General features: G+C 46.5%; 1 protein-coding gene across 1 annotated transcript in view; it reads right to left on the minus strand.

Annotated features, from left to right (window-relative positions):
- The window catches only part of LOC115079136 (adenylate cyclase type 10-like), a 621147-nt gene that overhangs the window by 11213 nt on the left and 581992 nt on the right, over positions 1-27942 (minus strand). The window contains exons 33-35 of the mRNA XM_029582255.1: positions 14756-14873; positions 8109-8304; positions 7393-7581 (exon numbers count right to left, since the gene is read on the minus strand). Coding sequence (XP_029438115.1) covers positions 7393-7581; positions 8109-8304; positions 14756-14873 — 503 coding nt within the window. The remainder of the gene's footprint in view (positions 1-7392; positions 7582-8108; positions 8305-14755; positions 14874-27942) is intronic.

The raw sequence follows: 27942 nt of genomic DNA on the forward strand, positions 1-27942 counted from the left end.
TCTCCGGTGTTTATGTTTGGTACGAATCTCAGAAACGGATCTGGACGATGCCACAGACGGGGTTGGCGAGGAAGCATCTCCCGAACCTTGTTGGACTCTTTTCTTGAGAAGTATCTTCTTCGATACGCCTATCGGGGAAGATCTAGTCGAGGTCGATGGCGATGTCGGTGCTCTGATTTGAAAAATCTGAGCCATTTTTTCATGGCGAAGCTTCCTACCTTTCGCCGTCATTTCTTGACACTGGGCACAAGAAGCGATGTCGTGGTCTCCTCCCAAACAACGGACGCACTCGACGTGCGGGTCGGTGATGGACATAGTCCGGTTGCAGGCCGGACATTTTTTAAATCCGGAAGTTTTTTCGGTCGACATCCGTCGATGATTTCGGATTCCTTCTTCGTGAAGAAAGTAGGATGTTTGTCACCAGCCGGTGACAAACCGAGTAAGACCCGTAAAGGGAAGAAGTTTGAAAAAATTTTTAGATTGTTGTGAGGTAACTCACAGGCTCCTGGAAACCGCGATGCAGCTAGCAGCGCGGAAAAAAGAAGACTGGAGTGAGACCCCTGTGGCAGGAAATATCATGGCATGCCGAGCATGCTCAGTAGCCTCAGGCAGCCAGTTTAAAACTTCTAGAAACTTGCCAGAAGTTTTCCCGCTTAAGGGCTCCGTGGATGACGTCACCCATATGTGAGGACTAGCATCCTGCTTGTCCTGGGATAATACCCCTATCACTATAGTCTTCCCCGACACACAAGGGATTTCTACCCATAAAGATTCAATTTTGTATTTAGTCTCATTCAGGATGTTTATCCTGTTGGACTCTATGCCATCCCGGACATAAAGCACCACACCTCCTCCCGGGTGCTCCTCTTTGTCATTGCTATATAATTTGTACCCTGGTATAGCACTGTCCCATTGGTTATCCTCTTTCCACCATGTCTCTGAGATGCCAATTAAGTCTAGAAAACAGGTCCACAAATAGTTATTAATAAGACAGACTTGGGTTTCTCCTAGGGGTGTGCATTCGTTTTCGCTGTATTGGCGATCCGCAACGTATATTGCACTATTCGTAGTATTCGTGGGGAAGCGAAATGTATCGCAATTCCCCATGAATACATGAATCTTCGCCGAATTATACGGCCACCTAAATAAAAATTTAAACAAACCCCCCACCCTCCTGAACCCCCCAAGACTTACCAAAACTCCCTGGTGGTCCAGCGGGGGGTCAGGGAGCCATCCCCTGCACTCACACCCTCGTTGCCGGTTTCATCATGGCGCCGATAGCCTTTGTCACAGGGGCTACCGGTGCCATTGGTCAGCCCCTGTCACATGGCCATTGGTGCCATCTTGTGCTCCTATCATGTGACAGGGGCTGAAGAATGGCACCGGTAGCCCCTGTGACATAATATGGGCAAAGGCTATCGCGCCATTTTGAATACTGGCAGCAGATCGCCTTTGCCCTCACTATGTCACAGGGGCCGACCGTCGGTACCTGTGACATAGTGAGGGCAAAGGCATTTGGCGCCATTTTGAATACTGGCAGCAGATCGCCTTTGCCCTCACTATGTCACAGGGGCCGACCGTCGGTACCTGTGACATATTGAGGGCAAAGGCGATCGGCGCCATTTTGAGTACTGGCATCGGCCGGCCGGCCGGCGTGCAGGAGGTTGCTCCCGGACCCCCGCTGGACTTTTGGCAAGTCTTGTGGGGGTCAGGAGGGCCCCCCCAAGCTGGCCAAATGTCCCTGGGGGTCCAACGGGGGTCCCGGAGCGACCTCCTGCACTCCGGCCATCCGATGCCAGTACTCAAAATGGCGCCGATAGCCTTTGCCCATACTATGTCACAGGGGCTACCGGTGCCATTGGTCAGCCCCTGTCACATGGTAGGAGCACAAGATGGCGCTGATGACCATGTGACAGGGGCTGACCAATGGCACCGGTAGCCCCTGTGACAAAGGCTATCGGCGCCATGATGAAACCCGCACCGAGGGTGTGAGAGTGCAGGGGTTGGCTCCCGGAATCCCCGCTGGACCACCAGGGAGTTTTGGTAAGTCTTGGGGGGGTCAGGAGGGTGGGGGGTTGTAGTTAATTTTAATTTTAGCTGGGACACGAATAGAAATCGCCGTATTAACGCATCGGGGCGCCATATGGCCGAATGCAACGTATCTGCTCCCCGACGAATCCGAATCACGAATGCAACGTATGGCGTCCCTCTGCACATCCCTAGTTTCTCCACCTCCTACTGCTGAGAATGAAAGATGGGGCATGATCTTTCCATTCTATTAGCTATTACTACCCGATGCAGGAAACTGCTGAGTGCCCATGTACATTTTTTAACATGGGAAATTTAACCTCAGCCCCAGAGGTGGAGTAAAGTCAATTTGTCAGTCAAGAGCTCATGATAAATAAAAAAAAGAAATACGATCTGTGTGTCCTCCTACTTAGTATCATTGTGACACTTAAAATTAATGCTTGCCACTTAGCTATAGGATTCTTCAGCAACCTTGACAAAATAAAGAAATTGGCCTGAAGAAGCAGGATAAAAATGGCTGTTTGTATTGAGCGCTCATTGTAATTGTGGGCGCCTGATGCATTTGAGAGCTACGAATGCACAATTCTCCCTCAGCGTGCCATTTTTTAATGCAGTCCCTCATTTAAATACAGCATCGGGCACCCAGGGGAAGTGGCTGCTTGCAAGTTAGGAAAACGAGCATCAGTTTTCAGCGTGCATCTTATTGCATCGGCCCCTCAGTATGGTGGGTGTCAATTCCTAGCTTATCACAAATGATATTACCTTTTGGTATTTATCTAAATAGATATTAATGGAGAAATTACTTACTTGATAATTTTGTTTTCCTTAGTATAGACTCAGAACCAGTGGGTTATGCTCCCCTGCCAGCATATGGAGATGGAGCAAGCTGACAGCACAGTATATTTACTCCTGCAGTGACCCCAGACTGCCAGTATTCTCTGCAAAAGCAACTGTGGACAATCTAGCAAAAAACTTGATTAAACACAGGCAACCATAACTGTACTCAACCTGTAAGAAAACACTGAACTCACGTAAGAGTCTAGGTACCCCAATCTAGGGACTGGATGAACACTTACCAGCAATCCCTTGGGATCCATAGCCCCACAGGACTGTTGACACACTCATGCGGCAGCCAAGGGCAGGAAGCTGGGTCCATCTGTCTACACTAAGGAAAACAAAATTATCAGGTAAATAATTTCTCCATTTCCTAGCATGTAGACAGATGGACTCAGGACCAGTGGGATGTACCAAAGCTACTCCCCAACAGGGTGGGAGGCTGCCCATGGTCCAGACAACACCACACATGGAAAGGCTCCGTCCTCCCAGGTCTGCACATCCAGACAATAAAACCTGGAAAAAATGTGTAAGGAGGACCACATCGCAGCTTGGCAAATATCAATGGGAGACAAAAATCTAACCTCTGCCAATGACACTGCCTGAGCTCTAGTGGAATGAGCTCGAACTTGAGTAGGCAACGGCTTCTCAGCATCCAAGCTAGAGTGCCGTGCTTACTTCCTCCATGGACAACAAACAGATGATCCATCTTCCAGAAAGTTTCAGAAACCTCCAGATACCGCACGACAAGTTTCTTGACATACGAGTGCAAAAGGTGATACTCATCTGCATCCCTGACCTTATGAAATCTGACACCACTTTGGGCAAAAAAGATGGAACAGTACGCAGATGTAACACCCCTGGAGTCACCCGAAGGAACAGTTCCCGGCTAGACAAGGCCAGCAGCTCAGAGATTCGACACACAGAACAAATAGCCACCAGAAACTTTGTCTTCAAGGTTAACAACTGCAAGGAAAAGCTATGCAGCAATCAGAATGTAGGGCTCGCCAAAAAATCCAACACCAAGTTAAGACTCCACAAGGGAACCGGTAGTGGCAAGGGAAGCCGAAGATGTTTCACTCTCCTCAAAAAACGGACCACATCAGGATGGGACGACAAGGAGTCACAATTCAATGGACCCCTGAAATAGGCAAGAGCCACAACCTGCACCTTCAAGGAAATTAAGGGCCAAACCTTTATTCAATCCATCCTGCAAAAAGTCCAGAATGAGCATGATCTTAACTGAATGAGGAAGAACACCACATTCCTCAAACCAGGCCTCAAAAAAATCTCCAAACCCGAATATAGGCTAAGGAAGTGGAGAACCTTCGAGTGCTGCATAAGGTGGCAATCACCACGGAAAAATATCCATGCTTCAATAGGCGAGCTCACTCAAGGGCCAAACCATAAGTCAGAACCGAGCTGGATCTTCGTGAACAACTGGACTCTGCTGTAACAGATCCATGTGCAGTGGAAGACAAAGGGGGGGTCTCCACCAGGAGTCTCTACAGATCTGCACAGCACGGATGCCTGGGCCAGTCCGGCACCACCAAGAGTACTAGCACCCTGTGGCCTTCAATTTTGCGAATTATCCTGCCCAGCAATGGCACAGAGGAAAGGCAAAAAGCAATCTGTCTTCTGGACAGACCTGTACGAGAGCATCTATGCCCAGGGACCATGGATCTCTCCTGCGACTGTAGAATTGAGGAACTTTCGCATTGCGAGAAGTTGCCAGCAGGTCTAGGAATGGAAGGTCCCAGTGATCCACACTCAGATGAAATGCTTCGGCTGACAACACCCATTCTCCTGGGTCCAGAATCTCCTTGCTGAGAAAGTTCACTCTTGCATAGTATTTTCCTGCAATATGAGAGGCTGAGATCATCTGTAGATGACCTTCTGCCCATAAGTTGGTTTATTTCCTGCGACACTTGCTGGCTCTTGGTTCCTCCCTGGTAATTGATATAGGCCACCATCTTCGCATTGTCTGATATCACACAGATTACCTAACCCTGCAGCCTGTGGCCAAATTGCAAGCATGCCAACCAGACCGCCCGGGCTTCCAGGCGATTGATGTTCCAATGGGACTCTTCAGCAGGCCAATGCCCCTGGGCCAACATCTCCTGACAGTGAGCCCCCCAACCCTGGAGACTCACTTTTGTTGTGAGCACCAAGTAAGTTGGGGAGGACAAGGAAACTCCCTTTCTCAGATGAACCCCCTATAACCACAATTGGAGGCAAGTGTTGATTTCCAGCGGCAAGTGGAACCGAACCAAATAGTCCTGAGACTGCAGGTTCCAATGTGACAGTAGCGAGTGCTGAAGAGGACGTATATGCAGCCTTGCCCATGGCACCACTTCCAGGGTTGCTGCCATCAAGTCAAGCACCTGTATATAGGACCACACCACCAACTGAAGCACCTGAGAGATCGATTTCTGAATCTAAACTTCCGGCAGAAAAAACTTTGTCCTGCCCCATGTTAAACTGAACCCCAAGATACTCCAACGACTGGGATGGTTGAAGACTGCTCTTGGCCAGGTTCACCAGACAACCAAGCTCCTACAACAAGGAGATCACCTTTTGAGTCACCAGGTGGCTCTCTTCCTGAGACTTGGCTCAAATCAGCCAGTTGTCCAAGTATGGGTGCACCAGGATCCCTTCTGTTCTCAAGGCCGCTGCTACTACCAGCATAACCTTGGAAAACGTTCTGGGGGCAGTGGCTAGACCAAGAGGCAGCACCCGAAACTGATAATGGCGCCCCAACACCACAAAATGTAAAAAACATTGGTGTTCCAAACAGATGGGAATATGATGGTAGGCCTCGGACAGATCCAGGGAGGTCAGAAATTCCCCTGACTGCACTGCCATTATCACAGAATGTAAGGTTTCCATGCGAAAATGAGTCACCTTCAAATCATGGTTGACCCTTTTGAGATTCAGTATGGGATGAAAGGAACCCTTCCTTGGGCACCACAAAATAATTGGAATATCGCCCAATAGTTTCTTGAGACATGGGCACCGGAACCACAGCCCTCAGCCTGAGGAGCTTTTGAAGCATAGATTCCACTGCCTGCTTGTTCTGTGGGGACTGGCAAGGAGTCATCATGAACACATCCTGAGGAATACTGTGAAATTCCAGTGCATATCTTTCTCGAATCACCTCCAGGACCCACTGGTCTGACGTGATCTTGACTCACCCTCTTCTCTTGTTCCCGAAGGTGGGTCGGCAAACCTTCATTGGGAAGTTCGGGAAAGGTCAGCCACCTGAACCTGCTCCTCTCTTCAGTTGTCGGAGACAAAAGGACTGAGACCTATTGAAAGGCTGAGTCCTCTGAAAGGTTGATCCCCCTGTAGGGACGAAACCTCTTGGAACCCCAGAAACAACCCCTCATACCAAAGAGGTTTTGCAATTGCTTCTTATCCTCAAGCAACCGAGGAATCAGAGATTCATCCCACTTACTGGCCAGTTTCTCCAACTCGCTCCCAAACAAGAGCTATCCCTTAAAGGGCATCATTGTAAGATTTATGCGCACAAACTGAAGTGCTGCAAATGCAAGCGTGACAAGGCACACACACAACTTATGCACCAAGTCCCAAAGTGTAGAAAGTCCAAAAGTTGTGTGCGTAAAAAGCATGCCCAAAAGCGAGCATAGTGCGCACACCAACCGCCTGTAGAAGGCATCAGAGCATGCACAGGAGCATGTGAAAATACCACCATGGCCTACCACGCAGCATGCAAGGAAAAAGCCTAAATGTGGGGCCTAGCCCACTGGGGCCACTCAACCTGCCAGGCTGCCCAGTTCCCCAACCCCAATGGGAGCGGGAATGAATGTTGGTACGGTGCGCCAAGCATGGAGACTGAAGGAAGTCCTAAAACACCTCTAACTGTCTCTGTTTAAAAGGTAAAAACTTTTTTTTTTTTTAAAACCTTACCTGAGCTCAGTGCTTACTTGCTGAGTACAGAGAAGGTCTCCGGCTGCAGGGGGAGAGGGCACCTGCCATCACTACTGTACTCGGCCTCCTGCACCCACTGCCTTTCAGCTGAACAAGCAGCTAAGTCGATACTAGGAAACCCAACCACTGGACCAAGGCACACCTCTGAGGGACCATGGAAATCACCTCAGGAATTCTCAGTTGGGGGAGGGACCTTTTGGTATCACTGCAAGAGAGCTGGGCTCTCTTTTCCATAAATCAGAATTTCAGATTTCTCCTTTAAAAAAACACAAAGGAATACTCATAGGGCTTGTCCAGCATCTGCTGGAGACAGAGAATACTGGCAGGCTGGGGTCACTGCAGGGTTATATATACTGTGACATCAGCTTGCTCCGTCTCCATCTACTGGCAGGGGAGCATAAACCTACTGGTCCTGAGTCCATGTGTCTGCATGCTAGGAAATAGGGATTTAAAGTATAGTAATGATGTTAGGCATCTTGTCAAATGTCAAGCTACATAACCCTGGAATTTATGTAGCCACTTATTCAAAAACTTGTGAAATAATCCAACCAATGAATAAATGAATATTTCAGCACTCACTTTGTTCAGCCGGAGCCAATACTCTTCAAGTTTGTTTCCAACTTCTTGTGTAACAGCTAATCCCTTTTGCAGCAATTCTACTGCCTCCTTCTGCTTTCCGCACAGCAAGAAAACGAAAGTTTTTAGACGGTACATCCGTGCATAATACACAGGTGTTGTCCTGCATCTGAATTCAAATTTTGCCAGTTGCTGAGGAGTAGAAAAACAGAGATTACACATAATCAAATCCTAGGGAATCAGGAATAGAATCTGCAGATAATAGGATGGCAGTGCAGGACTGTGGTAGTGAGAAAACAAGGCAGGGCAGAAATACCATGACAGGATCGTATCAAAAGTCAGAAATATGTCTCGGAGCTCCAATAGGGGAGATATTGCAATAGAGCTACAACAGAGCTGAGCTAAGGTGAGCTATGGGGGTCATTGTTGACTCAATATAACAGTAGTGACTGCAAGATTAAGTTATCCCACAACATACCTAGATCATGTGATTTCCTGCCACCGGGAGGGAACAGAATGTTGTGTTATACCACTTACTTTTTGGTTTTCAATCCCCTTGAAGTTAATTATATGAGTTTAAGGATTTAGAGTTTAGACTATGTAGTACTGCTGAGGAACTGTGAGTGATGTTCATCCTGAGGAACAGAAGTCTGAACTAAAGTCACACCCAGGAAACAACCCGAGTCTTAAAATGGAAACAATTTAAAATATGTAGAAACCTTTAGGGTCTCAGTAAGGATTTTATTCCTGTTATCATTCTTTTCCAGCATGGCTTTCCTAAGTCTCAGGACTTGGCACTCCAGGAACTTGGCAAATCCACAGAGTGCAAAGAAGGAAACATTAGTCTGAGGCAGCAGCTTCATAGCTTTCTTGTATGCAGGCTCAAAGTGTTCCCAGTTTTCAAGCCGAGCGAACCTACAAAAATACAGAAAGAGACAAGAAATTCAGTTTGTGAAGAACTAATACTGAAAGATTGTTGTTAGATTGATGTGCTAGTCAGTTACACTAAAGAACATTCCAGAAAAGACAGTTTATTGAATCAACTCCAGCTCAAGTCATGTGCGAAATGAGCATTTTGGCTTCTCATCCTCAATGAATCTCTACTTTAAGGAAATAAATCCTCAGGAGAAGATCAGATGCAGAATACAGGTGTGGAGGAGGGAGGAATTGCCCATAAGGTACCTGAATGTTGGGGGGAAAGATGCCCATACGTTATTATGGGGCTTAGAGATTATATCATTTTCATAAATTGTTAGGATGAAAGAAGACTGGAGGTCAAGTCCAACTTTCTTCTGCCTAACAGATTTATGTGTGACATTGGGGAAGAGGAGAGAAAGCACACAGTGAGCAACTGTAACCAATTCTACAGCCTTGAAAAAAAATCTTTTTTCAACATTTTGCAAATATTTTGACTCTGAATCATTCCTTTGCACTGGAGCCTAATTACATCATCACATCAATGGGGAAGTGATTGATCATCTGGAATCCAATGATCACCGGATGGTTTGGTTCAGTATCAGAGTGACAGCATTGGGTCCTAGACTTCAGGAAAAACTTGATTAAAATGAGGGAGTGCCTCAAGGAGTTGTTAGCTGAATAGGAAAATCCAGTGGGCAAAACTAAAAGAAGGGTAAGAGTTCTAGCCCTTACTGATCAATTTTCCAGTGATGGGAGGCTCAAGGGGTGTTAGTGGTTTCTGGTATCAACTGATAGGAAGATTCATCTCCCAAACAAGATGGGCATAATGAGGTTATAAAGGGTGCTTCCATGAGGCACTGGGAGTCAGAATTCTGAGAGAAGAAGGGAGACCTGGGGATGAGGTAAACAGAGACTGTGCTCTGCTCTGCTCCGCTCCGTGTTTTCCATTGGATGAGTGGAAGAAAGGGGATTTCTTTTCTACATGTGGCAAGGACTAACTCATTAACTTCCACCAGTGGAAAGATTGTCTTGTGTCAGCTAGCCAAGTGTGAATAACAAAGATTTACCAGAATGGATTTTACAGATTTAAGGCCAAATTTTAAAAGCCCTGCGCGTGCAGAATCAGGGAGATACACGCGTGGCTGGACCTCGTGCACGCCACACAGATTTTCAGATGCCCGCAGACACACGTGTATCTCCCAGTCCGCGCATTGGAAGGGCTGAAAACAGAGGTGGGCTGTGGCGGGGTCTGTGCAGGGCGTGGGCAGACTGGGACAGCTCCATTTGGCACTATCCCACTGAAGCGTGAATTGGGAGCTGACCAGCCCGAGCAAGTTGCTGCTGTTCCAGACTGCGGATAAGTAAAAAAACAAAAGAAGCAAGGGTGGTCAGCTGGGTAAAAGATAGGGTAAAAGGGAGGCAGGATAGGTAGGGGGTTTAAGAAGTTCTCTCCCAATCCACTTTTGCTAAATTGCCCCCTCTTACGTGCTTGAGACGGCATTCGTGCGCGCGCTTAGCGGATTTTATAACAGGTGCGCGTATGTTATAAAGAAGCCTGTGGGCAAGTTTGAAAGTTACCATTCATCTGTTCGACTAAAAGATCCTTAGTGGTTGTGGAACTGAAATTAAGCTGCATAAGAACTGTAACTTTTAGAGATAAATTTCTGACTTTTGCAATTTGGAATGTGTCTTATTCTTCATATTTTACAGCTGCTGGAACTTTGGATATTTTGTTTTGTTAAAGACATTTTCCCTATTTGGAACACAAATTTTGGTGAACTGTTTATTTCATTTTCTGGACTGTGCGTGAACCCCTTTGTGGCTCTGCAGGTTAAATCCTGCCCCAGTTCACAGATCCCATGTCCCCAGCCCTGCACAGAGTGGTCCAGTGCTATGACCCCTTTCCCTGAGGATATGCTGCATAAGAGCAACTTACGTTTTTGTTAGGAAAGTAAAGGAAGAAAAGAGAATAAAAGGGCCACTCTGGTTCTCTAAAGTAGCTGAAATGGTAAAGAAAAAAGGTTGCAGCAAACCAATATCATGTGAGAGGGACAAATCTTATTGAACCCAATTCATACAAAGATATTCCAAAAATCTCCTACTATCCACAATTTGTTTACTATAAGGAAGACAGTATCAGAATGACTGTGCTTGTGATGTAATCCACTGTCTCTCGCCCACAACGGGACGCAGGCAGTATCAGTCTTTAAAGCACTATTACTTTAATCATTTTCTGTCTCCTTGTAAAGAGTTTTTTTTTATTATTTTCTATTTTTCAAATATTTTATTATTTATCCAAAAAGTATTTAAAAAATGTTTTCTTTTTCTTTTATGGCACCTCTTTTCACTTATCTATATAAATAAAAATGTTAAATAGTTTGTATGTCGTCGCTAATCTCGCCAACCGCTTAACCGAATGCGTTCAAATTTGCACACAACATTCACTTCCCATACGGGAAGGATCTTATACACTTACATTACATATAGATCACACCTGTGACAGGTAATACAAGTTTAAAAATTGCTTACACTAAACAGCGACATCTGGTGGCCGTCAGCGCAAGCGCAACCTCTTACACCTTTCACACACACACACACTCACACACCACACTCCACCCCCACACAGGGCTATTGTCTTTCATTCACACTCCCTCATAACACACAGAAATCCACACTCATCACACCACACACCCCCACCCACACGCCTGCCAATGTCACTTACTTCGCCCACCTTCCCAAAACACAACAAAACTCGAATTCCTGGCTGCTACATTGGGAAGCCACGCATTTCACACACCCTCCGAATTTAAATTAAAGTACCCTCTTCCACCCACCCACGCACTGCACTCCGATCACACACTACACCTGATACAAGTCCTTGCTTCTCCGCCGGCACCACAGGAATGGTCCGGGACACATTGCATTCAGTAGGGTCGTCGGATGCCAGCAACCAAAATGGCGCCGGCGGACCTTGCCCTTACTATGCTATACGGAGACAACAATGATGTCGGTACACCATGTGACATAGTAAGGACAACAGCCCGTCAGCGCCATATCCTCAGCGGACATTTGCCCTTATTAGGTCAGGAATCATGACGCACCACTTTCACCGATGAAGTTTTGCGACATGGCAGCCGGCGGAACAAATCCTAGCACACACCCTCGCCACCGGCTGGCAGTTTACACAGGTAGCCGGGGAGGAGACGGTGGGGGACCGTTCTTATTTTCTGCCGCGCATTTTTCACAGGGGGGGGGCCCACTGATTCTCCACATCTCCCGAGAGGGGGGCTGTAGTGTGGGTTGCTCTATTTCGCCGGGTTGGGGGGGGGGGGGGCCAGGAAGGCGTGCTTGCATATTTAAACTATTCTTTGCTGGTGCTGTTCATTTGGGGTAAAACAAAAAAACACAAACTGTAACCTTTACTGCTCTGTTCTGTTTTTTCAACTTAACCAGGCTCAGCTACTGCACCAATTGCTTTCAAATTTGGACACAACCTTGCTTTCACTTTCGGCAAGGTTCTTCTCTATCTAGATTACATAGATGTCACACGGTTACAGAAAAAAACATGTTTTTACATGTGTGTGGAGAAAACAGCGACATCTGTTGGACAGACATGCAACACACGCTATCTACCTTGGGAAATGAAGCTGCTGTCCTGCGCATGCGCGGGCGGGAGCGCACGTCGGGCACAGCGGGACCAACATGGTGCTGTGAGGGGCAGCAGCGGTGCACGTCGCGCACAGCGGGACCAACATGGCGCTGGGAGGAGCAGCAGCGGCGGTCCGGCGGCAATATCGGGTGTGGTGGTGTCGGCCGGCCGAAATTCGACACCTGGGAGGAGCTGCGGCGGCGATCTGGTACTGCTCACGTGCACGACAGGCAGGGATCCTCGCTGACCTCGCACCTTCGGGAGCGGGCCACGCAGAACCGCACAAGAGGGAGAGGGACGGGGGGGGGGGGGGGGCATCTGGGAGGGCATTGCGAGCCGGAGGGGATCAGAATCAGGGAAGGAGATTGAGAGAGGGTGCGGTGTCACTGACAAAAGGGTAGGGAGTAGGTGGGGAGAGGTGACAGTGAGGGGAGGGTGAATGAAGGGGGCAGTGAGTGTCAGTGGAGAGACACAGAGGGGAGAGGTGAGTGTGAGGGGTGAGAGTTGGATTGGGGACAGGGGAGTGAAGGGGGGGTTAGTGACCGAAGGGGGAGGGGTGAGTGTGAGGGGAGAGAGCTGGAGTGGGGACAGGGGAGGAAAGGGGGGGTGAGTGACCAAGGAGGAAGACGATGTGTGACAGGTATATGAGCAAGGGGAAGGGGGAGGGGGGGAAAAGAACCTGACTCTGCCACTGCAATGTGTGGCCGGGCACAGCTAGTATTCCATATATGGCTACCATGCAGCTCTTTAGAAGTTCACTACATATAAAAAGAGATACTTAGCCGATTTAGTTGTTCAATTCTGACATGGACCATGTTTCGGCTATTCAAGCCTTCTTCAGGGGAAATATCATCTTACTGTACCAAAGGAGTACTACTCGTCTCTAATACCTCAAGACCGAATAATGGTGTCTCAGCATCTCAAAGTATCTCTTTTTATATATAGTGAATGGAATTGAACAACTAAATCTTTTTATATGTAGTGAACTTCTAATGAGCTGCATGGTAGCCATATATGGAATATAAGTGAAACGAGGTGCCAGAAAAGAAAAAGAAAACATTTTAAAAATACTTTTTGGATAAATAATAAAATATTTGAAAAATAGAAAATAATAAAAAAAAACTCTTTACAAGGAGACAGAAAATGATTAAAGTAATAGTGCTTTAAAGGCTGATACTGCCTGCGGCCCGTTGTGGGTGAGAGACAGCGGATTACATCACAAGCACAGTCATTCTGATACTGTCTTCCTTACATTAAACAAATTGTGGATAGTAGGAGATTTGTCCCTCTCACATGATATCGTTTTGCTGTGATTATTGAGAGGAGGAAGCTTCCGTTGTCTTGGATTGTGAAAGAAAAAAGGTTCGCCTTCATAAACTACAAGAGACTGCAAAAAGAGGAAGACAGGTGACAATATCTGGAAAAGCTAAGGGAAGCTGGGAAAGAAGTAAGACGAGCAAAGATGCAAATGGAAGAAAAAAATAGCAAATTCAGTAAAACGGGGAGGGAGAAGACTTCTTTAGATGTTAGTGATAAGAAGACGTGCACAAGTGTCATTGTGGGAATTGGGGTGAAGGGGAGAAATATATACACGCGGACAAAGAAAAAGCCAAATTGCTTAACAGATCTTTCTGTTTGATATTTCATTGAAGAATGGCCCAGAGTAAGACCACAGAAAATGGACACAATTGGGATTGGAAGGGTGGCAAACCAATGATTTTCAGAAGACTGTGTTCATGAGGAGCTAGCTAAATTAAAAGTAGATGAAGCAATGGGACCAGAAAAATAGGGAAGAGAGAAAGTCTAGCATCTCTGGTAGCTGATCTTTCCAGTGCTTCTTATGGTTCATCACAGAAATGACTGGAAATTAAAGGCCAGTTAGCCTTACCTTTGTGGTGAGTAATTAATAGAATAGCTGCTAAAACAGAGGACAGTACAATTTCTGGAATCCAATGGATTGCAAGATCTGAAGACAGCATGGTTTTACCAGAGATGGGTCTTGACAAATAAATCTGACCAGATAGCTGTATCAGGAGAGAGCGCCACATGTATTGAACTTGGATTTCAGTAAGGCCTTTGACAGGTTCTGCATTCACAACTTATAAACTGAACTCCTTTGCTATGGGCCCTGAAGTATCTGACTGGGATAGAAATTAGTTGAGATAACAAAAATGGAGTTCACTCGGAGGAGAGGAGTGCTACTAGTATGTTTTTCATTTGTATTAACAACCTGCTTATCAGTTAACAGGGATAACTGGAATCTTTTAACTCAGGTGGTTTTAACTCCGGAGAGGAGTGTTACTAGTGATGTGCTGGATCGGTCCTTTAACTGGGGTTTTTTTTTTCAAAATTTTTGTAACCAATATTGCAGAAAGGCTGTTGGCAAAGGCTTGTCTTTGTGTGGATGAGAGTAAGAGAGGGCAGACTTAGGAATAATTGTGGAAAATATTTCTTTACAGAAACAGCATGGAACAGCTTCCCAATAGAGATGATGGAGACAAAGACAGTATTTAAATTCAAGGAAGCATGGGACAAACACAAGGGATCTCTGAGGGAGTGGTAGGGATTGTAGAGCTGAGTAGTCAGTGTGGATGGGCAGACTAGATAAGCCGCATGGCCTTTTTCTGCCATCATGTTTCTAAACCCAATAACACCTTTTCCTATAATAGAAAAACTGCATTGTATTTTCATTTGAAGTTATTTATAGTTCCCATTGTCAAAATAGTCCATAATTACACCATTCCTTTTAGGTTGGTGAATTCTATTTCCAATTAATTTTAAAGTATGCCCGTGAATTACCAGAGTGCCAGAGATGAAAACATGTTCAGCATCAACTGGTTGTCAGCCACCAGGATGGAGTTGGTGTGATGTCTGATCACAAACTCTAGGCAATCTTCAAAAGTCTCAAGAACAAAACCTGCAAAAACAAGCAATATATAAGTTTCCCCCCTTTTCCCTTCATTTTACAGACCTCAGCCGCAGACAGTATGCCCAAGAAGCACCAGGAACCCTCACTGAATGCAAGAATTTGAAGGATAATTGCTATAAGACAAGTCCTCCGTGCCACTCTGTGCCTGAGAGGAACTACCATAGTAGTCAGCAAAGCCTTCCATTCAGCTCCACGACCCAGTGCACGGCATGGGGCACCTATACTCAAATTTCCAGAGTCACAAATCTTGGCTGGAGTGGCTGATCACGTGAAATCATTTATTACAAAATAAATACAATATTCAGTGAACATTCCCAGCAATCTGGTTGGGATACAGGGCTTTAAATACCTAGATATGTATTTAGTTATTTAAGGTGTTTTGTATACCGTCATTCGGTTTCGCCATCAGAACGGTTTACAGTAATTGTGAAAAACAAAGGTTATATAAATATATTCGTAGCTTGTCTTGGGATTTGTGGGTTAATTATCCCTTACAGTGTGTTCTAATAAAGGTGGAAGGGAGGGTATCTCACTTGGGTGGGTGATAGAGTTAGGTCTGTAACAGCAAGGTTTCAGGTTTCAAGGAAGTACATAATAGGTTGCTAGAATTACGATATGAGGTTAGTTTCACAGTATGTTATGATATGAGCGCCATTCCACAGACTTATCCATTAACTGCATTTAAAAAAATTATGGAAAATAGTATTTAAATTCTATAAACACTAGGAGATCCATATTGAGTAATCAAGCAACTGGGAAAATTATCCCGTAAAATGTACATGCATATTTAGCAGAACATGCCCAAATAAATATTCTATCAAATTTCTAAATACCATCAACATAAATACTTGCTGTAGCCTGGATTCTGAAGAACAATGAGACCTCATACAATGTGGCGGGGTCACCGCGTGAGTGCCAAATATAAATGGATAAAGTTATCTGAGTAACTTTAGCATAGGTATTTTTATGACCAGATTTTTTTTTCAAACTTTGGGGCCGATGCATTACAGTGCGCTTAGCCCAGTGCACTGTATAACCTGAAGTTGGACGCGGGTTGTATAGGCGCTAACGAATCCCTTTATGCAATAAAGGGATTAGTGCCTCTACAACGCATGTCCAACGCGGAGTGAATCTAATAGCGCTAATCACATGCAAATGCATGTGATTGCAGCTATTAGCATTCACTCCTGATGGAAAAAAAAATGTGCGCCTAAGACGCACATTTTAGCAATCGGAAATTAATGCCTACCCGGAGCAGGTATTAATTGCTGAGCGCTACTAAAACTAGTACAGAAAAGCAGAAAAAAATGCTTTTCTGTACTGCCTCCTACTTAATAGCCTTGGGATATCCTTAATACTTAATCCAACTACTTAATATCTTTGGGATATTAAGTTGTTCCTCCTACTTAATATCCTTGGGATATTAAGAAGGAGGAACAACTCTTTAAAAAAATAATTAAAAAATTAAAAAAATAATAAAAAATAAAAAGTTTAAACAAAGCGCTGGCAGGGGTTAGGGAAATGGATGCTGATAAATTCAGCATCCATTCTCTGAACCTGACTAGGGGCACCAGAAGGAGTATATAAATGAATATTAAAGTGTCTGGCACTTAATATTAATTTATTCACTCCTTCACTTATTGCCCATTGGTCCTTTCCACTGACATTTGTCAGTGGAAAGGACCAATCCCCTTTCAGGACAACCTTCTGACATTTGACAGTAAAGGGACCAATCTGTAAATAAGTGAAGGAGTGAATAAATTAATATTAAGTGCCCGACACTTTAATATTGATTTATACACTTCTTCTGGTGCCAGTAGTCAGGTTCGGAGAATGGACACTGAATTTATCAGCGTCCATTTTCCTAACCCCTGATTGTGCACTGGTTAGGAAAACCGGACGCTGATAAATTCAGCATCCGTTTTCTTAACCGGCGGACAGCCACTCACAGCGGACCTCTCTCCCGCTCGCCCTGTCAAGGAGGCAGTAGTGGCGCGCAATCACCCCTAGCACCTCCTCGACAGTGCAAGCCCTAATTTAAATATTGCATCGTGCTCCCAGAAGAGGTGCCTGGGGGCGTGTTATGAAAGTGTGCGCTGAACACACAGCGCCCACTTTCAGCGCAACGTTTTTGTATCGGCCCCTTTTTCTGGACAACACTAATATGGAATGAATCTGTTCCCAAAGAACACCCCCAGTGCCATCTCTTTCTACCCAGGAAAATTTGAGTGGACAATGAGTTGCTCCAGCAAAGATTAGCTGGGGATGACGGGAAAAAGCCTTTGAATATTGACCTGATATTATTTCAACAGCAATACTATCTGTAAAGGTCACATTGTCTTCAAAATGTGCTATATTGATTGGTCAGCATTACAGAGATGTGATAAGTTGAGTGTTGAGAGTCTGGCTTCATTGATATTTCGGACCATGTCCAGCTTTTCATGATACTATCTATGGATCAAGAGTCTGGTGTTCACAGTAGGTCATGGCTCAATATTTTTCTTTCTTAAAGATCCCATGTTACGTCTAAGGGTAATGGAGAAATAGTGGCATGACAAAAAGTGCATAGGACCTTCAGGACATGTAACAAAAAAAGTATAATAAAAGGCATAAATCATAAGAACATAAGACTTGCCAAACGGGGTCAGACCAAACGTCCATCAAGCCCAGTATTCTGTTTCCAACAGAAGTCAATCCAGGTCACAAGTACCTGGCAGAATCCCAAAGTAGATAGATTCCATGCTGCTTCTCCCAGTCCACCTTAATTGCTCATAGACTTTTCCTCCAGGAACGTACACAATAAGTAAATCTACAGCTCTAACACTAAACTTTCAAAAGGGAAACTTTGATAAAATGAGGAAAATAGTTTAAAAAAATGGAAAGGTGCAGCTGCAAAGGTTGAAAGTGTTCAACAGGCATGGACATTGTTTAAAAATACAATCCTAGAGGCGCAGTCCAGATGTATTCCATGCATTAAGAAAGGTGGAAGGAAAGCAAAACGATTACCGTCATGGTTAACAGGTGAGGTGAAAGAGGCTATTTTAGCCAAAAAGAAATCCTTCAAAAATTGGAAGAAGGATCCATCTGAAGAAAATAGGATAAACATAAGCATTGTCAAGTTAAGTGTAAAACATTGATAAGACAGAGGAAGAGAGAATTTGAAATGAAGTTGGCCATAGAGGCAAAAACTCATAATAAAAACTTTTAAAATTATATCCAAAGCAAGAAACCTGTGAGGGAGTCGGTTGGACCATTAGATGATCGAGGGGTTAAGGGAAGATAAGGCCATTGCAGAAAGACTAAATTAATTCTTTACTTCTGTATTTACTGGGGGAGACACCAGTTCCGGAGATGGTTTTCAAGGGTGATAAGTCAGATAAACTAAACCAAATCACTGTGAACCGGGAAGATGTAGTAGACCAGATTGACAAACTAAAGAGTAGCAAATCACCTGGACCTGATGGTATGCATCCTAAGGTACTAAAGGAACTAAAAAATGAAATTTCTGATCTATTAATTAAAATTTGTAACCTATCATTAAAATCATCCTTTGTACCTGAAGACTGGAGGGTGGCCAATATAACTCCAATATTTAAAATGGGCTCCAGGGGTGATCCGGGTAACTATAGACCATTGAGCCTGACTTCAGTGCTGGGAAAAATAGTGGAAACTATTCTAAATATCAAAATTGTAGAGCATATAGAAAGACATGATTTAATGGAACATAGTCAACATGGATTTACCGTCGCCCGTATGACATAGTGAGGGCAAAGGTAGCGCCGGCGCCATTTTGAAGATTGGCAATACGGCCTGCGTGCAGGAGGTTGCTCCCGGACCCCCGCTGGACTTTTGGCAAGTCTTGTGGGGGTCAGGAGGCCCCCCCCAAGCTGGCCAAAAGTCCCTGGGGGTCCGGCGGGGGTCCGGGTGCAATCTCCTGCACGCGTGACGTCGGGAGCCAGGAACCAAAATGGCGCCGGCGCTACCTTTGCCCTATCACATGATAAGGGCAAAGGGCCACCGGTGCCATTTCTCAACGCAGCCGTGGCCAGAGAGAGAGGGAGATCGCGTCGGGACCCCTCCACTGGACCCTAGGTAATTTAAAACATTTTGGGGGGGTTCGGGAGGGTGGGGGATTTGTTTTAAAGGTTCGGGGTGGGTTTTAGGGTTTTTTTGGTGTGCCGGTTTTCCCGCCCTCCCCCGATTTATGATTTTTAATGATTTAGAAAAACCACGACGATAAGATTTCCCTCCCCTCCCAGCCAAAATCGATCGTTAAGACGATCGATCACACGATTCACACCTCTAATCATTGGTACATGCTAGAGATAAAGTTCCTGGATAGAATAAATGACATTTTAATGGAGCAATTGGTCCAGGAACGGACAAGAGAGGGAGCAATTTTAGATCTAATTCTCAGTGGAGGACAGGATTTGGTGAGAGTGGTAACGGTGGTGGGCTCGCTTGGCAATAGTGATCATAATATGATCAAATTTGAAGTAATGACTGGAAGGGGGACAGTAAGAAAATCCACGGCTCTCGTGTTAAACTTTCAAAAGGGAAACTTTGATAAAATGAGAAAAATTGTAAAAAACAAAACAAAACTGAAAGGAGCAGCTACAAAGGTAAAAAGTGTGCAAGAGGCGTGGTCATTGTTAAAAAATACCATCCTAGAAGCGCAGTCCAGATGTGTTCCACACATTAAAAAAGGTGAAAAGAAGGCATAACGATTACCGGCATGATTAAAAGGGGAGGTGAAAGAAGCTATTTTAGCCAAAAGATCTTCATTCAAAAATTGGAAGAAGGATCCAACAGAAGAAAATAGGATAATGCATAAGCGTTGGCAAGTTAAATGTAAGAAATTGATAAGACAGGCTAAGAGAGAATTTGAAATGAAGTTGGCCGTAGAGGCAAAAACTCACAGTAAAACTTTTAAAAATATAACTGAAGCAGAAAGCCTGTGAGGGAGTCAGTTGGACTGTTAGATGATCGAGGAGTTAAAGGAGCACTTATAGAAGATAAGGCCATTGCGGAAAGATTAAATGATTTCTTTGCTTCGGTGTTTACTAAAGAGTATGTTGGGGAGATACTCGTTCCGGAGAAGGTTTTCATGGGTAATGATTCAGATGGACTGAACCAAATTACGGTGAACCTAGAAGATGTGGTAGGCCTGATCGATAAACTGAAAAGTAGTAAATCACCTGGACTGGATGGTATACACCCCAGGGTTCTGAAGGAACTCAAAAATGAAATTTCAGACCTATTAGTAAAATATGTAACCTATCATTAAAATCATCCATTGTACCTGAAGACTGGATGAGCACTAATGTAACCCCAATATTTAAAAAAGGCTCCAGGGGCGATCCGGGAAACTACAGCCTGACTTCAGTGCCAGGAAAAATAATGGAAAGTGTTCTAAGCATCAAAATCACAGAACATATAGAAAGACATGGTTTAATGGAACAAAGTCAGCATGGCTTTACCCAAGGCAAGTCTTGCCTTACAAATCTGCTTCACTTTTTTGAAGGAGTTAATAAACATGTGGATAAAGATGAACCGGTAGATGTAGTGTACTTGGATTTTCAGAAAGCGTTTGATAAAGTTCCTCATGAGAGGCTTCTAGGAAAAGTAAAATGTCATGGTATAGGTGGCGATGTCCTTTCATGGATTACAAACTGGCTAAAAGACAGGAAACAGAGCGCAGGATTAAATGGACAATTTTCTCAGTGGGAGTGGGCAGTGGAGTACCTCAGGGATCCGTATTGGGACCCTTACTTTTCAATATATTTATAAATGATCTGGAATGAAATACTATGAGTGAGGTAATCAAATCTGCAGATGATACAAAATTGTTCAGAGTAGTTAAATCATAAGCAGATTGTGATAAGTTGCAGGAAGACCTTGTGAGACTGGAAATTTATTGTGGATAAGTGCAAGGTGATGCATGTAGGGAAAAATAACCCATACTATAATTACACAATGTTAGGTTCCATATTAGGTGCTACAACCCAAGAAAGAGATCTAGGCGTCATAGTGGATAACACATTCAAATCATAGGTTCAGTGTGCTGCAGAAGTCAAAAAAGCAAACAGAATGTTGGGAATTATTGTTGTGAAGAACGTAATTCGTGGATCCTTGGGCCGGCTGACTGGAGAACACACTCCGGTCGATGGGAAAGGAGCCGGTAGGCGGAACAAGGCAGGTGCAGCGAAGATAGAGTTCACCCTGGAAACCCGAGACCCCCCCAGGAGGAGCCTGTAGGGGTCCGGGTCGCTGGGACTTAGGAGATCCGAAGGTAGGAGTCAGAAGAGTCGGGCAGGAGTACGGGGGTCGAGGCCGGCAGAAGACAAGCGAGGCGAGCAGAAGTCCAGTGGTCGAGGCAGGCAGAAGACAAGCGAGACGAGCAGGAGTCCAGTGGTCGAGGCAGGCAGAAGACAAGCGAGACGAGCAGAAGTCCAGTGGTCGAGGCAGGCAGAAGACAAGTGAGACGAGCAGAAGTCCAGTGGTCGAGGCAGGCAGAAGACAAGCGAGACGAGCAGAAGTCCAGTGGTCGAGGCAGGCAGAAGACAAGCGAAAGCTGGAAGTACTGGAACGAAGCCGCAGGGATCAAACAAAACAAGGAAACTGGAACAAGGCAGGACCGGAACGTCGCTGGAACACAGGAACAAACAGGAACCAAGGAACAACAGGAGCAAGCAAGATCCAGCAGGAAGCAACTAAGCACTCACAGGAGCGACCTCGTTGCAAGGCGAGGTAGGAGAGACTGAGCTGGCTTTAAATAGGAAGCCAGCGTCTGACGTCAGATTGTGGGCGGTTCAGCACCTCCTGGTGCTGGACCTACAAAAGCCGTCCCCTCGCGCGCGCGTTCCTGGGCAGGGGGAGGAGCTGAAACGAGGCTCGGCGGTGTCTCCACGAGGGAGACGCCATTGCCATGCTGCCGGGCAGGCCCGGACCCCGGAGGAGCGCGGCGGAGACGGAGGGACGCGGCAGCGCTGGGGAAGTCGGCCCGAAGGTAGGGAGCCGGTCGCCAGCCTGGCGACCGGAATCGCAACAGTACCCCCTCCTTTACGCCCCCTCTTCAAAGGACCGGGTTTATGGGGATGGTCCAAATGAAATTGGCGCAGGAGAGATTTGTCTAAGATGTTGCGAGCAGGTTCCCAAGTATTATCCTCGTCTCCGCATCCCTCCCATGCAAGTAAATACTCCCACCGTCGGTTGAGGAACCGAACATCCAAAACGTCCCGTACCTGGAAAGTGGGATCATCGTCCGTGGGAGCTGGAGAAGACTGAGGTGGTCGAGGATGGAATCTTGAGAGTATGAGTGGTTTCAGTAGAGAGACGTGAAAGACGTCATGAATGCGCAAGGTGCTGGGCAGCCGTAAGCGGTAAGATACCAAACCCACTCTCTCCGCTATCCGAAAAGGACCGCAAAATTTAGGTGCAAGCTTTTTGGAAGGTTGACGAAGATGGAGATTCTTAGTACTGAGCCATACCTTGTCTCCTGGAAGATACTGGGGAGCAGGTCTTTGATGTTGATCTACATAGCGTTTAGAAGAGAGTGCGACCCTTTGAAGACGACGTTGAGTGGAAGTCCAGAGCCTCCCCAGTTGGTTAGCGCTAGACTGGGCGGCAGGAGAAGAGACAGGTACTGGAACTGGCAAAGGTGGTTTCAGCTGTTTACCGTAGACGATCTGAAAGGGGGACCTTCCAGTAGCAGTATGTACGTGATTGTTGTAAGCGAACTCAGCCCAGGGCAACAGATCCACCCAATTGTCTTGTCTATGATTGATGAAAGCTCGCAAGAATAGTTTCAAAGACCGGTTCATTCGTTCAGTTTGGCCATTGCTCTGTGGATGAAAGGCAGTAGAGAAACTTAACTGAATCTTGAACTTTTTGCATAGAGCTTTCCAGTACCGGGCGGTGAATTGGGGACCACGGTCTGAAACGATGTCTTGAGGTAAACCATGGATGCGAAAAATATGATGACAGAACAGAGAGGCCAACTCGGTAGCAGAAGGAAGTTTAGCAAGTGGCACGAAGTGAGCCATCTTAGAAAAACGGTCCACTGTGACCCATACTACCGTCTTGCCGCGAGAAGATGGAAGTTCTACTATAAAGTCCGTGGCAATATGTGTCCAAGGTTCCGTAGGAACGGGTAATGGCTGTAATAACCCCCTCGGGGAGCCAATCAGAGGCTTTTGCAGGGCGCACGTGGGGCATGAGCCAACGTAAAGGTCAATGTCACGCCGAAGACCAGGCCACCAGTAAAAGCGGTTAATCAGGTCTAGGGTTCTTCGTGCTCCCGCATGCCCTCCAGTTAGGGAGTCATGACCCCACGCCAAAACCTTTTTACGAAGTCCTTGGGGTACAGTGACCTTGGTAGTCGAATCAAGAGGAGTAACGCTTAATTGGACACATGCAGGATCCAGAATATGTTGCAGTGCCTCCTCTTCCTCAAACTGAGTGGTGCGAGAAAGGGCGTCCGCCCGGGCATTCTTTTCCGCGGGCCGATACTTAAGCGTAAAATCAAAGCGGCTGAAGAACAGCGACCATCTCGCCTGACGGGGATTTAGTCGTTGAGCTTGAGCTAAGTACTGTAAGTTTTTATGGTCGGTATAAACAGTCACTGGGTAATTTGCTCCCTCCAACCACTGTCTCCATTCTTCGAAGGCAAGTTTGATGGCAAGGAGTTCCTTGTCTCCAATGCCATAGTTGCATTCAACCGGCGAGAATTTTTTGGAGAAGTAGGAGCAAGGCATTAATTTGCCTGAGGCATCGTGTTGACTAAGCACAGCTCCAACTGCTAGACTGGAAGCGTCTACCTCAACGATGAAAGGGTACTGCGGGTTCGGATGGCGTAAGCAAGAGGCTTGCAAAAATGCTTGTTTTAGTTCTTCAAAAGCTAGGCAAGCATCAGAAGGCCAGTCATGGGTGTTGGCCCCCTTGCAGGTAAGTGCGGTGAGGGGAGCCACCTTTCGAGAGTAGTATGGTATAAAGTGTCTGCAAAAGTTAGCAAAGCCGAGAAATCGTTGGAGAGCCTTTAAGCCAGAAGGACGAGGCCATTTGGTAATAGCGGAAACCTTCTCAGGGTCCATCTGAAATCCAGTGGAAGACACAATGTACCCCAAAAAGGGGAGTGAGTCACACTCGAAGTGACACTTCTCCAGTTTGGCGTATAGATGGTTATCTCTTAAGACTTGTAATACACGTTTGACGTGATGACGATGTGTGTGCAGATCTGGAGAGTAGATCAAGACATCGTCGAGGTATACGATGACGAAGGAGTGGAGCATCTCACGAAGATACCCTCGTTCATGAGGTTCTGGAAGACGGCTGGGGCGTTACATAACCCGAAGGGCATTACCAGATATTCATAGTGCCCGTCTCGGGTGTTGAAAGCCGTCTTCCATTCGTCTCCTGGACGGATACGAACCAGGTTGTAAGCCCCACGTAGATCGAGTTTCGTGAAAACTTTAGCTCCTTGTAATCTGTCAAGTAATTCAGGTATCAAAGGAAGCGGATACCGGTCCTTCTTAGTGATGGTATTCAACCCTCTGTAATCGATGCAGGGTCTGAGGGTACCGTCTTTCTTTGCTACGAAAAAGAAGCCCGCCCCAGCAGGTGAGTGCGAGGGGCGAATGAAGCCCTTGGCAAGATTTTCAGAAATATAGTCTGACATAGCCCGAGTTTCAGGTAACGACAGAGGGTAGACTCTGCCTCGTGGTGGAGTGGTGCCAGGAAGGAGTTCAATAGCGCAGTCGAAAGGTCGATGAGCTGGAAGAAGTTCTGCTTTCTTTTTAGAGAAGACATCTGAAAAGTCCTGATAAGCTGAAGGGAGCTCTAAGGCTGCTTGACAACACGGAACTGTGGATCTCAGAGGCAAGTCCAGGCAGTGTTGAAAGCAGGAAGGACTCCATTGGGCAATTTGTAGAGAATCCCAATGAATTAGTGGTGCGTGCAGTTGCAGCCACGGAAGCCCCAATACTATGGGATGCACCGATTTCTCCAGCACCAGAAAGGAGATGCTTTTCAGAATGAAGGATTCCGGTCCGAAGAGTGAGAGTCTTAGTGATTTCAGAGATGTCACCTGGTAACGGTGTGCCTCGAATAGAGGTGACCCGCAACGGAGGTTCTCTGGGTATTGTTGGAAGTCCGAGCTGATGTACTAGTCTTTCAAAATAAAGTTTCCCTCCAGCCCAGAGTCAATAAAGGCTAAAGTTTGGAATGAACCTTCAGGATATACCAAGGTCATAGGTACTGTACATTGAGGAGCAGCATTAAGACAACCTAGGGAGATCTCCTCTCTCAGCCCTAGGCTCAGGCGTTTTCCGGCCTCAGTGGACACTGAGCCAGAAGGTGACCCTTGGTACCACAGTACAGACATAGTCCAAGAGAACGCCGACGCTTCCTTTCTTCCTCGGTTAAAGGTGTCCGACCAATCTGCATGGGCTCTTCAGTGGGTTTATGAGCCGACAGTGGACGGTGTCCGGGGAGAGAAGCGGCCAGAGGTCTTGAGAAGGAGGGAGCCAGAGAGAAACTGGTCGACGAACCACTCTACCCTCCTTAGCGCGTTAAGCTCCGGTCTATTTTCCCGGCTAAGTCATACACCTCGTTCAAGGTGGGAGGAACGTCTCGAGCCATCAGCTCGTCCTTTATACGGCCGGCGAGACCCTCCAAGAAAATACCTCGCAAGCAATCGTCTTGCCACCCTAATTCCATAGCCAGGGTGCGGAACTCGATTGCGTAGTCTGCCAGCGAACGAGGCCCTTGTTTCAACTGAAGAATTTCCGTAGTGGCGGTAGAATGATGAGCAGGCTCATCAAAGGTTTGTTTGAAATGAGCCACAAAGCTATTTAGGTCGTGCAGCATAGAGTCCTGATGTTCCCACAAGGGGATGCCCATAGCATCGCCTTCCCATCTAGTAGTGACAAATATATGCCACCTTGACGGCCATCAGAGGGGAATTTGCCCCGGCAGCAGGGAAAAGCGAATGAAACATTGGTTCAAGAAGGCCCTGCACGTCTTGGCGTCTCCAGAATAACGTGTGGGAGTCGGAAGTTGAGTTGGTACTGAAGACTGTGGTGCCGGAGCCGGAAGCGGAGGCGGGGCTGCCTCAGGAGGCCGGGCATCTAGGCGACTTGCCAGGCGGTCGACTGTAGCAGCCAACAGTTCAAGACATTGCTGTTGCTGCTGAATTCTTTGGGCCATTCCCGGAATGGCTTGCAGACCAGAAGCGTCCGCCGGATCCATGGCCTTGCAAACTGTTGTGAAGAACGGAATTCGTGGATCCTTGGGCCGGCTGACTGGAGAACACACTCCGGTCGATGGGAAAGGAGCCAGTAGGCGGAACAAGGCAGGTGCAGCGAAGATAGAGTTCACCCTGGAAACCCGAGACCCCCCCAGGAGGAGCCCGTAGGGGTCCGGGTCGCTGGGACTTAGGAGATCCGAAGGTAGGAGTCAGAAGAGTCGGGCAGGAGTTCGGGGGTCGAGGCCGGCAGAAGACAAGCGAGGCGAGCAGAAGTCCCAGTGGTCGAGGCAGGCAGAAGACAAGCGAGACGAGCAGGAGTCCAGTGGTCGAGGCAGGCAGAAGACAAGCGAGACGAGCAGAAGTCCAGTGGTCGAGGCAGGCAGAAGACAAGCGAGACGAGCAGAAGTCCAGTGGTCGAGGCAGGCAGAAGACAAGCGAAAGCTGGAAGTACTGGAACGAAGCCGCAGGGAACAAACAAAACAAGGAAACTGGAACAAGGCAGGACCGGAACGTCGCTGGAACACAGGAACAAACAGGAACCAAGGAACAACAGGAGCAAGCAAGATCCAGCAGGAAGCAACTAAGCACTCACAGGAGCGACCTCGTTGCAAGGCGAGGTAGGAGAGACTGAGCTGGCTTTAAATAGGAAGCCAGCGTCTGACGTCAGATTGTGGGCGGTTCAGCACCTCCTGGTGCTGGACCTACAAAAGCCGTCCCCTCGCGCGCGCGTTCCTGGGCAGGGGGAGGAGCTGAAACGAGGCTCGGCGGCGTCTCCACGAGGGAGACGCCATTGCCATGCTGCCGGGCAGGCCCGGACCCCGGAGGAGCGCGGCAGAGACGGAGGACGCGGCAGCGCTGGGGAAGTCGGCCCGAAGGTAGGGAGCCGGTCGCCAGCCTGGCGACCGGAATCGCAACAATTATTAGGAAGGGAATGGTGAATAAAATGGAAAATGACATAATGCCTCTGTATCGCTCCATGGTGAGACCCCACCTTGAATACTGTGTACAATTTGGTCGTCGCATCTCAAAAAAGATATAATTGCGATGGAGAAGGTACAGAGAAGGGTGACCAAAATGATAAGGGGAATGGAACAGCTCCCCTATGTCGAAAGACTAAAGAGGTTAGGAGTTTTCATCTTGGAGAAGAGATGGCTGAGGGGGGATATGATAGAGATGTTTAAAATCATGAGAGGTCTAGAACGGGTAGATGTGAATCAGTTATTTACTCTTTCAGATAATAGAAAGACTAGGGGGCACTCCATGAAGTTAGCATGTGGCACATTTAAAACTAATCAGAGAAAGTTCTTTTTTACTCAATGCACAATTAAACTCTGGAATTTGTTGCCAGAGGACGTGGTTAGTTCAGTTAGTATAGCTGTGTTTAAAAAAGGATTGGATAAGTTCTTGGAGGAGAAGTCCATTACTTGCTATTAATTAAGTTGACTTAGAAAATAGCCACTGCTATTACTAGCAACGGTAACATGAAATAGACTTAGTTTTTGGGTACTTGTCAGGTTCTTATGGCTGGATTGGCCACTGTTGGAAAGAGGATGCTGGGCTTGATGGAACCTTGGTCTGACCCAGTATGGCATGTTCTTATGTTCTTATCTGACCATGGAACTTTAGTGCATTCTACTGTGGGGTCGGAATCTAGCTTAAAGTTAATAAACATTAAATCAAGAGTGTGCCCTGCTTTATGGGTTGGACCAGTTGTGATTAGTTCAAATCCTAAGGCAGATAATGAGTCAATGAGAGTGTTACATGCAGTCGATCTTGGGGTAATGTCTATGTGAAGGTTGAAGTCGCCTAATA

This window comes from Rhinatrema bivittatum, chromosome 17, assembly GCF_901001135.1.
Source record: "Rhinatrema bivittatum chromosome 17, aRhiBiv1.1, whole genome shotgun sequence".
Lineage (NCBI taxonomy): Eukaryota > Metazoa > Chordata > Amphibia > Gymnophiona > Rhinatrematidae > Rhinatrema > Rhinatrema bivittatum.